This window comes from Camelina sativa, chromosome 12, assembly GCF_030686135.1.
Source record: "Camelina sativa cultivar CO46 ecotype springtype chromosome 12, ASM3068613v1".
NCBI classification, from domain to species: Eukaryota; Viridiplantae; Streptophyta; class Magnoliopsida; order Brassicales; family Brassicaceae; genus Camelina; species Camelina sativa.
Window position 1 is genome coordinate 9,996,679 of NC_141891.1, and position 12,678 is coordinate 10,009,356.

At 36.7% G+C, this 12,678-nt stretch overlaps 2 protein-coding genes and 1 pseudogene across 3 annotated transcripts; 2 read left to right on the plus strand and 1 right to left on the minus strand.

Moving 5' to 3' along the window:
* Positions 1–9: 9 nt before the first annotated feature.
* On the plus strand, positions 10–1,762 carry LOC104731212 (uncharacterized). Its single transcript, XM_010450527.2, has 5 exons — positions 10–514; positions 840–918; positions 1,042–1,110; positions 1,285–1,473; positions 1,560–1,762. The coding sequence occupies exons 1-4, from the start codon at positions 204–206 to the stop codon at positions 1,396–1,398; spliced, it is 573 nt and encodes a 190-aa protein (XP_010448829.1). The 5' UTR covers positions 10–203; the 3' UTR covers positions 1,399–1,473; positions 1,560–1,762.
* Positions 1,763–2,587: 825 nt separating this feature from the next.
* On the plus strand, positions 2,588–4,069 carry LOC104731213 (zinc finger A20 and AN1 domain-containing stress-associated protein 9). Its single transcript, XM_010450528.3, has 2 exons — positions 2,588–2,908; positions 3,309–4,069. Exon 2 carries the CDS (start codon positions 3,333–3,335, stop codon positions 3,912–3,914), a length of 582 nt encoding a protein of 193 aa, XP_010448830.2. The 5' UTR covers positions 2,588–2,908; positions 3,309–3,332; the 3' UTR covers positions 3,915–4,069.
* Positions 4,070–6,731: 2,662 nt separating this feature from the next.
* On the minus strand, positions 6,732–8,557 carry LOC104731214 (AT-hook motif nuclear-localized protein 24 pseudogene; annotated as a pseudogene). The gene has a single exon (XR_015573804.1). The product of XR_015573804.1 is annotated as an AT-hook motif nuclear-localized protein 24 pseudogene (transcript).
* Positions 8,558–12,678: the final 4,121 nt, after the last annotated feature.

Sequence of the window (12,678 nt, forward strand, 5' to 3'; positions counted from 1 at the left end):
CTCAATGATAATGATAGAGTGCTTTTGTTGTCAAGAACCAAAACGCATTACACAATGGCTCTCAAAATACAACAGTTGTTTTTGTGTGTTGTGTGGTGTTGCACTTGGGGAAATAATAATAAAAGACGGTTCGGCGACAAACCCGGTTTAAATTAAACCAGAACTTGGGAAATTGAAAATTGTGGAAAGAACCCTCCTGAGCCATGGCGATTGCTTCAACAGCCACCGTTCTCTTCTGCTGTGCGAAACCCAATTACCGGCGAATTCCGATCAAGACCAGTTCATCTTCTCCTCTCACAACCTTAAACGAACGTCGGATTCGGAGCCGCAGCTTAACTCATTACCCAATTGCGTTGTCGGGTCTTATCGGAACCGGTTTGGTTGCGGCTGCTTTCATCGCGGCGGGACCAGAGTCTACTGCTATGGCGGCGGTGGATTCACTTCAGCTGAACGAACCGGCTAATGCTTTGTCTTTACCTACTTGGGCAGTTCATGTTTCCAGCGTTGTCGAATGGTTCTTCTCCTTCTTCCCTTGCTCTATGCCTCTATTGATTTCAAATTTTACCTAGACAAAGATTGACATTTTGATATATTTCTCAAGTATTCTTGTGCTAAGATCAAACCAGAATGAGACTGATCTCTCAAGTATTCATTTGCTCAGATCAAACCAGAATGAGACTGATCAAGACTTTGCATTAAGAAATTGAAATTTAAGAGTACTTCATAGATAAACTTAGTTTCAAAGCCAGATTGAGTTCAAAAATGTAGTTGGAGCAAACATACAAGAAAATGTGATCTCTTCTTCCTAATTCTGGTCTGGCTGTTGTTTGGTACTTAAGGATCACTGCTATGGCGTTGGTATGGAAATATGGAGAAAGAAAGGGTTATGAGTCGTGGAAAGGTCTCTCATGGGGAATGGTTAGAGCTCTCATTGCTGTTTTTCCTAGATTTCTCAACAGTTTTGTATTTTGATAGCTTTGCACCTGATTTCATATTCTGAGCTTCTCGGTTGAAGAATAGACTGTTGTTGTACTTTATTAGGTACCTTTGCTTGGTGGAGCACTCTGCGCATGCACTTGGCATTTCTTTTACAATGATGAATCTCTTGAGGTCAATAAACCTTCTTTACTCTCACTTTGCTTATAAGCTTGTTTCTCTTTGGTAATTAGATCATCTGGTGGATCACTGATGAATGAATAGGGCTAAGCTCTTGTTTAACTGTGATTTTGTTGTTTCTTCTTTACTCTCACTGAGTGTTGTGATGGTGGTTGGGTGCATTATTAGGTGTTGGTTGCGCTTCAGGCAGCACTAACTGTGATCGGTAATATTACTTTGTGCATCGCTGCCTTTCGAATCAACAAGTTGTCATCCAAGATTAAAATCTCTGAAAAACCGTGAGGGCTAGCTAAAACACATCTTTGTGTTAGCAAAAACGTTCAAGTGAAATATCTATTGTCCCATTTCTACAGACGGGTAAAGCCGACTTTTGCTTGATATGGAACACTTTATTAGGGATGAAAAGTAAGGTTTATGATTTGTTTGCTATTTTCCTATTGCAGGAATCAGAGTGTAGCCTTTTTGGTGGTAGGAGAAGCAACTGGATTTTCGAGAATTGCCAATGTGGTATTTAAGTCAACTGATCTTGCTTTATATTTCTAGATAGATTGCATATCAAACAAGATTATATTGAGAGCGTATATATATTGTATCTTCCTGATTATATACTTAATGAGTAATACCAAAGCATAATCTTTGTGTAGTACTGAAAATGTTGTTTTGGGTCACAGACTTGACTGAAATATCAAGTAGAATCTTTTCCCAAGTATGGAAACGTTGACTCAGATATTAAAAGTTACTTACCGCATCAAACAACTCCGCATGAATGCTAATTTGCTATTAATTCGTATGTAGTGTAGACTGTGTAGTATGTTAGATTATAGATAGTAAAACATGCCCAAAAATAGTCAAAGATAACTCATTGTGTCACAGTCAACACATAGGATTAAATCAACAAAATTATTGTATAAAAAAATGTATTTTAAAAATCGATTTAAAAGTATGAGTAAAAAAAGCAGGGTAGTTGAGCAATTCTTGGTAGGGAGTAGGGACTGAGGGAGGGACTTGAAAAAATCCAAAATGTTTAATTAAGAAAAAAACTGAGTTCCACTAATATCTTTACAACTCTTTCGTTAATCGTGTGATTAGACCAAGCCAAAGCGTGAGGACGAAGGCATAATCTTATCTTTATCTTTTTATCTTCCCAGAAAAAAGTCCACCAATAATACCATCTTAATCATTGCTTAAACAACCCCAAGGCCATATATACATACAGACATTTAAAATTTTGTTAATTAAACCAATATTGTAATTTTTTTTGTCAATTATAAAAGTTAAATGTACATTAAGAGAAAAAAGGAAAAAAAATGTATTATCAGAGATCAATGGAAGAGTCTAGAAGAAGGAAAAATGTACAATATTGATGAAAAGACAGTTTTGACCTTATAAGTTTGTAAATATTACAATTCTTTTCTCCAATCAACCCGCTCCCCTGATGATAAATCCGAATCGGACGGCTAAAGATATTTAAGGGTGTACGTAGAAGGCGGTGTAGAGGAACATTACAGAATAAACCGTACCGTGTGACTCATAGAAAGAAATAGAGTTATTATAAATACACACACAGATGTATGTGTCTCCATAGTTACGTGTTTGTGTTTTTCTTCTCTTTTCTTCTCGATTACGAAAGGTCTCCTCGTCCTTCTCAAATTGCCTTTTTTTTTATCATCGATCGATTCATATAACAACAACACATCTTACGAAGATTACTTCTTTTTTTCTTATCAAGATCAGAAGAAAAAAAAAATTCTTTTAAAATTATCAGAAGAAGGAGATCTCTGGTTCACGACAGGTAAATTCACAATCTCCTTTTGTCTTTGTTTTTTAGATTGAATTGTTTGATTTTGTGTGTTTGTTCGATCTGAACAAATACTTTGTGTGTTCTTAGTGTTTGTGTATATCTGAAACTCAGATCTACTTTTTGGTTTGGAGTTGTGTTAATTTGATAACGGAACCATTAGATCGAGTTTGTTTTAGGGTTATAAAACGAATCAAATCGAATGTTGTGTACTTTTGCATCTTACAGAACCCGACAACCTTAAAAAGATCTTCTGACATTAAAAAGACTTTGATTTTTGTTTTTTAATTAACAGGGGATTTTTTGGATCTTATGATTGAAATTTCACTTGTATAAGATTCTGAATTTGACTTTTTTTTTGTTTTGTTTTGGGTTTTGATTTTATATGTAACAGGAAAAAAAAAAACAGAGAGTAGTAATGGGATCTGAACATAACGATAGCACAAGCTTCACGCAGTCACAAGCATCAGAGCCAAAGCTATGTGCAGGCGGATGTGGTTTCTTTGGATCACCATCGAACATGGATCTATGTTCTAAGTGTTACAGAAGCTTCTGTGCAGAGGAGACTCAAACAGTTGTTGTCAAAGCTGCTGTTGAGAAATCTTTCAAGACATCGTCTCCTTCTCTTTCTCCTCCTCGTAGTAGTCTCTTCATAGCAGAACCTGCTGTGAAACCCGAACTACTACCAGAAAAGGCTGTCCTTGTGGTGGATGAGCCATCATCTGCTCCAAGAGAAGATGGAGAAGGAGAAGCGGTTCCGGCTCCGGTTACTGATGAGAACAACGAGCCATCGAGACGACCTGCACGACCGAACAGGTGTTTGTGTTGTAACAAGAAGGTTGGGATCATGGGGTTTAAGTGCAAATGCGGCAGCACTTTCTGCGGGGAACATCGGTATCCCGAGAGTCATGATTGCACCTTTGATTTCAAAGAAATGGGTCGTGGAGCGATTGCTAAAGCTAATCCCGTGGTTAAGGCTGATAAACTTCAAAGGTTCTGAATGAAACATTCGAATGTTTTCAAACGATTTGGCGGTGAATTTACTCAAAAAATTGTATTTGAAATCTGTTTGGGGGGGGGGGGGGGGGTTGTATTTGGATTGTTTTTAATGGGAAAGAGAATGAATTTGGTTCCATAATAAAGTGAATTGATAAAGTTTGGTTCTTGATTTTATTTCATTGTCTCAATCAATTTGGTCACTAACGTTTTGTATCTTTTGCTTCTGCATCTTTGGAGTCCACTCCTGACCAACGAAGAAGAAAGGCAAAAGGTTCATTACGTCTCAAGATGCATACACATATTTTTAAAACTAAAGGCAATGAGTTTGACTTATCTCAAGTTTTACAGTTTCAATATAGACCTCACAAGCAATATACACTAAAAGATACTTACCGATGGACCTTTCACGAAAGAACAGGTAGACAGCCATCCAGGCTATGTTCAGATTGTTTTTCTCCTTGAGTTTTCCAAACCTTAAACTCGCAATAATATCTATTGGTGAAAAGACTATTGGAAAATTAGTATGTCCAATGAGAATCTCGAACATGATAACTTCCCAATAATATTTTTACATAATAAATACTCTCTCTGTTTTTTATTAGTTGTCGTTTAAGGTTGTTTCACACAGATTAAGAAAACCATTAATTCTATTGTTTTATCTTTTTTTCAATATATTTTCTAATCTTTTTATTGGTCAAAACATTAAAACAATTAGATAAAATTAGAATATTTACCAAACATTTGCATTAGAAATCTAAAACGACAAGTATTTTGACACAAAATTTTAACTCTAAAACAACAATTAATAAAAAATAACGGAGGGAGTATGTGTGTTCTCCTTTTCTAAGATGGTACAGTAAAGGTTTTTATTAGAGGCTTTATTGGAAAAAAGGTTAATAAAACCTCTAGTAAAAAAGAAACATCACTAACCTTATAATAAAAATTAAGGTTCTTTCCATCTTAAACACCTCCATAATATGAACATGCAAATATATTAGTGGAAATCCAAATGAGAGAGATATTTTCTCACTCCCTCATTTCGGATCTCTACAGATATTTTTACACAATCAAAAAAAATACACAAACACTCTAGCAAAAAAGATATACATGAATGAAAACTTAGTTTGCTTTCAGCCTTTTGTATCTTTGAAAAATCCATTTTTCTTAAGTGAGCTAACTAATTCATACCAGATCAACGCATAACACAAATTTCATGTTTTCTATAAACACCACAATGTTGCTCTTGATATATAAATTAGAACAGGGCATATATTTTGAGTTTTTTATCTTATTTTATCAACATAATGGGCCTGAAAATATGTTACTTGAGAGACAGTATAATTATGGGTCTGTAAGCCCACCACATGTAAGATTGAGAGGAGAATTCTTTTTTGCTAACGATTTACATACATAAGATCATTTAACTTCACGTGACGGAATGCTATTAACAGTGACTTAATTTAATTTGGAAAATCATCAATTTTTAACTGAAAGCTATTAACAGTGACGAAATGATATTTCATATTTGTCTCTTTACATTCTGTGAGATCCATTCCTAGCAAGCTAATTCGAGGTAATCACTCTTTTGATTTTCATTCATCTTAGATTAAAACCTCGCCTTGTTTTGGATTAACAAATATCTGATTGGCCTTATTGAACCCCGATGTCATATAAATAGTTATTAGTTTCCGATTTAAACCGTTTTGATTATGAATCAGAATTGAGTGATTTTGTCTTCTATATATTAGTGGTGATTTTTACATTTTCCATATGACTTATGAGATCGTATAAGTCTCGCGTACGTCGTCACGAAAAGAACATGGTACTCACTACTCACGAGCAAGGCTCACGTGTAAGGCAGCAGTTGAACAAGTGTATAGTCTCCTCCTTATCCACATATCCACATACGTATTCGAACATGTATGAAGAAGACATACACATACAAAACTTGCCTATGTAGAGAGAACATGCACATAAAGCCCCCATACCTCTTTATTTTTTTCTCGTAAATTGTTAGCCTCCCGTTTAAGCCGCCGGTATTGCAGCTTTTCTTTAAAGCATATATTACTTACACACAGTTAAAATAAACATACATAAGATCGTTATTTATTCATATGTATATCTAGTTTATTTATATACATGTTATATTGTTTATGTATATCGTCTTTATTTTATATATGTATCCTGTCCGAGCGAACGACATGTGTATAACACACCTAGCTATTATCATGTAATAACCAATTATTAGGGTAATCATTATCCACATTGACCTATTGATTGATTTTGAGTCTTGAGTAGTAATTAAGCACGACATGAAAACCTCTCGTTATAATATAAGTATATATTTTAACTTACAGATATTAATGTTTTCATGTAAACTAATAACAACCAACACAAGTTCCTTTCTAATTTTGAAAAGTAACTTTTAAGACACTTCAATATAACAGAACTACACATATAAATAGCCGTTGACGTAGACAACAGTAACTAATCATCCCCAAGTTATCTATGATTATATAGCATATATATAACTATAGTGTAAATCTACTACGTACGTAGCTAAATTAAAGTTTTTTAAGTAGAAAATCTTGATTAAGGTGGTTATTAATTAAAATGAAATTTGGAATCCATGTGCCATTTGAAAATCTTGATTAAGGTAGTCACTTCATGACTAGTAATATATGTGAAAGTCTATATCAAAAACTCAAACTGGGAGTGTTGATATATAAGTTAGTTGTTGTATCTATATAGTTTCATAATTAGTTTGTAATTACGAGCTAGCTAGCTATATAAGAATTGTTGAAAAAACACCATGAAATGTTGATAGAAAAAAAACCATACTTAGAGAGCCAACGACACACAAATCAATGCAAACTAGCAATGATAATTCATCAGAGAAAAACCAATACATAAAGAAAAGTGTTACTCAAATCATCATAGAAAGATCTATGGACTAAAAAACGAACCAAAATAAATTTAAGAAAAAAAGAACCTGATTCATCTTATGAACGTTGACCCAAACACAATGAAGCTCGATTGAATCTTGATTCTTGATGATCTTCGTCGACTAAATCCATAATATAGTCTTATTAATGTTCATAAGCTAACCCCTTTCAATCATATATCCACTAAACTCATGATTCTTCGTTAGCTAGCTAGCCAAGATGATGAGTGTGTGTGTCTATAAATATATTTTGATCAATAAGGTGGTCGTCCCGTTGACCAGTAAGACTGATCATGTTGCTGCTGCAACTGAACCGAACCAAGAAGGTTAGGTGGTAACCCTTGATGACCCGACATAGCTTGTTGCTGATGTTGCAGTTGTTGCCCCATCATCGGTGGCGACTCCATTGATCCTCCTCCTCCTCCTCCACCGCCGTGAACTGGCGTCTGCATCTCATCATCCTCTAAAGGCAACCTCTCGTACGCCGCATTGCTAAAAGACGCCGCCATGACAACAACAGGACCAGCACACAGCAAAGGACCAACCACGCTTCCTCCAACAACCTGTCCTTGTCCTCCGGCGAGGTAAACACTCAAACCGGTGGCTGTAGGAGGAGCAGGAGGAGGGAGAAAAGAGCCGGAGAGAGAGAGAATCTCGAACCTTCCGTGAAGGCTAACGACCGAGCCAGGAGAAGGATGAGATCCAGGCTGACGTATGGTGACGTTCGTGACGTTTCCAGTACCGCTCATAACGCAAACGCCGCGTTGGCGTCTGCGTGCGAAAGTTGCAACGCTCTCGACTAAATCACAGCCGTCACCAATCTCCATCACGTGGGTTCGAAGCGCGTTTGCGCTGTCCCGAGTGATGATAATAGGTGGTTTGGGTTTGTTCTTGGATCCAGCTGGTCTTCCTCTTGGTCTTCTTGTCATCTGATGATCTCCTCCAGAACCACCTTCTCCTGAACCGCCGTGTAAGTCTATGTCTTTACCTTCACTACCGCTGTTGTTAGCGATGTTGTCTATGTTGTCGCTTGTCTCCTCACGATCCATCTTGATTTGTCTGTTTATTCCTCCTCCTGACCCTCCTCCTTGTTGATGATCATCTTCGGGTTGGTTTCTTTGTTGCTGGTGATGGTGGAGGAAGAACTCTTGTTGTTGCTGTTGGAGATGTAATTGAAAGTCTCTAGCGTGGAAAGGAGGAGGGAGAGAGCTTTGTGATCCATGAGATTGCACTGGATCCATGATGTATGATTCAATGGTGGAATTGGATCAAAAGAAAGAACATATAGTCAAGAGACTATACTGATCGATCTAAGAACAGATCTTTTTTTTTTAAGTTGACCTTTTTTTGTTGTTTAGTTGTCATAAAAAACTAGCTATAGCTAGAAGAAGAAAGAGAGTAGTAATGATGAACAACGAAATCCAAGCTGGATCTTCTTCATCTTCGTCTCTTGTTCCTTTTGATTTTTGTAGGGTTTCTCTCTCTATACCTAGTTTTGTTGTATAGCTTCTCTCTCTTTTTTGAGTTGGAGGAAGTGAAATTTAGAAAGTGGAAAAGGGGGTTTTGGTGGGTGTTTATATAAACTAATATACTGAGATGTGTGGGGTGGGTCTAACTTTGGTTTTTTGATTGGTAAACTAGGGTTATGTAAAAAAACAAAGGGTACAAGATAAGAAGCCCAAGTTATGGGATTTTTATTATGTGTATTACTATTGACTGTGAGTTACCTTCTTTTGTATGGGGGTTGTCTGGTTCCCCCCTCGCTCATTCACCTTAAACCTTAATATTTCGTCACCGGTTAGTAAGTCACTCCAACCATAAAAAATTGGAAGTAAAATATAATTACTTACGATGTATTGTTGGCTTGTAGTGATGCTAGCTACTAGTGATTAATGTTCAACCGGTTATCTCAAGGTCATTAACTCATACTATAAATTCGAGTATCATTTGCTATATATCAACATGATTCATTACAGGTTGTATGGAAAAAAAAATGGATTCATACTTTTTTAACTATTAGGAGAAAAAAGAAGCAAAGTTGGTATCAAAAATAAAAGATACATTATTAAAAATAAATTATTGCATGGTTGACCAAAAATAAATAAAAATGATTGCATGTTTTAGCTATAGAATTATAACGATTAGTGAATATAAATACACGCACCAACAAACAAACTTACAACTCATTCAATGATAAGTATTAGAAATATCAATTACCAATATATATGGTTATACTACACGTTGGTTGGAATATTAAATCTTTAACATATGATTGATTTGTAATAGTATTGATATGATGATGAATGTTCTTGTGTTGCTGAATTTATTTTAATCTATTCCTTTAAATATCTTTAAATGAATAACCGCACTAATGTTATTTTTATACAATTGTCATTAAGGTTATAGATTATTGTTGTGCGTTGAAAAGAAACTATATAGGCTATATATAAGAGTAGCCTTTACTTAGTTTGATAGTCAAACGATCCATTTGTCAATATAATCCAGATCTAAAGTTGTTTCTTTATTAAAAGTATGTTCATATCATACACACATGTGTTTATATAGAGAGAGATTGAACATTGGAGAGAGTGAAATAACAAGAAGGCGCGAAGATGTCGCTGACAAATTCAAAACCACGAGAGAGAGTTTAAAAAGTTGAAGAAGAAGAAGAAGATAAGAGAGGAGAGGAGAGGCATCGCATGAACTGTTGGGAGAGATAAACACAAACTCCAAGGTGTTAAAGAGATGCCCTTTGTCGGCTCTCTCACGATCGTCACCCCCTCTCTCCACGTGCCCTTCTCCTCCCACTCCTTTACTTTCTTTACATCGATACATTTTTCCGATCTATTCCAACCAATAAACATGAGCAAGGTTTTTTGAATTTTATCTACGTGTATGTGCATAATGGTATTGATATAGGGTTAAGGGTATAAAGTTTGATAGTTTCATATTTAATTCTAGTGTGTAAATTTTGCATATGAACCATTTCAGTCACTTGAAATTTGGTTTGACATTTTATATTTTAGGGTCACAGAATTTTTTTCTTGCAAAGGAACCTACTCATTTCTAATTTTAGTCGACTAGTCGAGCAATTTAGTTTTAGGCCTCACCTCAAAATATACTAATGTTATAGCGTGTGTTACTATATATTGGTAACAACTTTAGTACCAACTTAAGACAACTATATATTGGTATCAAAAATAAAAGATACATTATTAAAAAGAAACAAAGTTGGTATCAAAAGTATACTAATGTTATAGCGTGTCTTAAACTATTGTTGTGAACAAAACAAAAATATTACTCCTACTACTAAACTATAACGCTGACTTTCAATTGATTCACTTAAAACATGAAACCTTTAAATGTATGTTGTACTGCAGATTATACTAAAAAATGTGAACGTGTACCAAATCACAAAAAAAAATATACTGATGCTTCTTTCTAACTTTTCTAGTCGTACAATAAATGATATGAACATTCCTAAATAAAAAGATTAAACTACCAAATTTTTGTGCTTGATTATGCATTTTCTAACTACAATATAATTGTAAGCCACATAGTGGAGATGGGCTCAAGTGAGTCCACCAAAGTTTTCATAACAAGCCCAACAACAGTCAAAGAAGCTGAAGATAAGAAGAACAAAGAGACAGCTCAAAAGCAGAGTACGGAGAAGACGACGAAACCATTGTTACTTCACGACAATAGATTCAACGTTCTACAACCTCAACCTGGTGACTCATCATGACAGCTATACCAATTGTCTAATCTATTCTAGATTGTTCCATAAGGTCTATATAAGAGAAGTGTAAATCAACATTGTAAATTATTGAGAAAAGTAAAGTTTTTACAAAATCTCTCTCAAGTCTTTTATGGTATCAGAGCTTGCGTAAATCTTAACAGGTGAAACAATGGCAAATACATATCCGTTTCCTGACAATGTTCATGTCACCAGCTCCGTTACTCTCAAGCTGAATGACACCAACTATCTTCTGTGGAAGATACAGTTCGAGTCACTCTTGTCCAGTCAAAAGCTTATCGGCTTTGTCAATGGAGCCGTCAATGCTCCAGCTCAGACTCGCCTCGTCGTCAATGGTGAAGTCTCCAACGAGGTCCCAAATCCTCAGTACGAGTCGTGGTTCTGCACAGATCAACTTGTGCGGTCTTGGTTGTTTGGTACTCTGTCTGAAGAAGTCCTTGGTCATGTTCACAATCTGCAAACCTCTCGCGAGATCTGGTTGTCTCTTGCAGAAAATTTCAACAAAAGCAGTGTTGCTCGAGAGTTCTCTCTCCGTCGTAGCCTCCAGCTCCTTCTCAAGAAAGATAAGTCTCTGTCTACCTACTATCGCGAGTTCAAGAACATTTGTGACTCTCTTAGCTCCATTGGAAAGCCAGTTGACGAGTCTATGAAGATTTTTGGTTTTCTCAATGGCTTGGGGAGAGAATATGATCCGATAGCCACAGTCATACAAAGCTCTCTGACAAAGCTTCCTACCCCAACGTTCAACGATGTGGTCAATGAAGTTCAGAGCTTTGACTGCAAGCTCCAATCCTATGAAGATGCTACTGCAGTCACTCCTCATCTTGCCTTCAACACGGAGAAGACGAACCCGTGTGACCCTCAGTTTGCTTCAAGAGGTCGTGGTCGCGGCTCTGGACAAAACAGAGGAAGGGGAGGTTACTCTACAAGAGGAAGAGGTTTCACACAACACCAATCTTCCTCACCATCCTCTGGTCAGCGTCCAGTGTGTCAGATTTGCGGTCGTACCGGCCACACTGCTCTCAAGTGCTACAATCGCTTCGACAACAACTACCAAGCTGAGGCAGTTCAAGCCTTCTCGTCTCTGATAGCAACGAGTGGCATCCTGATTCTGGAGCAACAGCACATGTGACACCCTCGACGGACAACTTACACTCTGCAACCACCTACGAAGGTAATGACACAGTTATGGTAGGAGATGGAACATTTATTCCAATCACTCATGTTGGTTCTGCAAACATCACTTCATCTAAAGGTACAATTCCTTCAAATGATGTTTTGGTCTGTCCTGAGATGCAAAAGTCTCTTCTCTCTGTGTCAAAATTATGTGATGACTATCCATGTGGGGTTTATTTTGATACTGATAAGGTCTGCATAATTGATTTACCAACACAGAAAGTGGTGTTACGGGGTCCTCGTAACAGGAGTTTGCTGCTTTCTACTCAAATCGTCAGTGTGCTGCAACAGAGGAACTGTGGCATCACCGACTTGGACACACAAGCACTGCAGTTCTCCAACAACTTCTACACAACAAGGCAATTCAGTTCAATAAGAGCAGCACCACTTCCATTTGTGAACCTTGTCAGATGGGAAAGAGTTCAAGACTTCCTTTTTTGTTTCTGATTCTCGAGTTTTACACCCATTAGATCGAATACATTGTGATCTATGGGGTCCTGCTCCAGTTGTATCCAACCAAGGGTTTAAATACTATGTGGTTTTTGTTGATGACTTCTCAAGGTTCTCCTGGTTATACCCTTTGCGCAATAAATCAGAGTTTACTTCAGTGTTTGTTGCCTTCCAAAAGCTAGTTGAAAATCAATTCAATACAAAAATAAAGGTGTTTCAAAGTGATGGAGGTGGAGAATTCACTAGTAACAAGTTTAAGGAGCATCTGATTGAGCATGGTATTCACCACAGATTGTCTTGTCCTTATACCCCTCAACAGAACGGCTTAGCAGAAAGGAAACACCGACATCTTGTTGAGCTTGGCTTATGTATGCTATATCACAGTCATATGCCATTGAAATTTTGGGTAGAAGCATTCAACACTGCAAATCACATCAT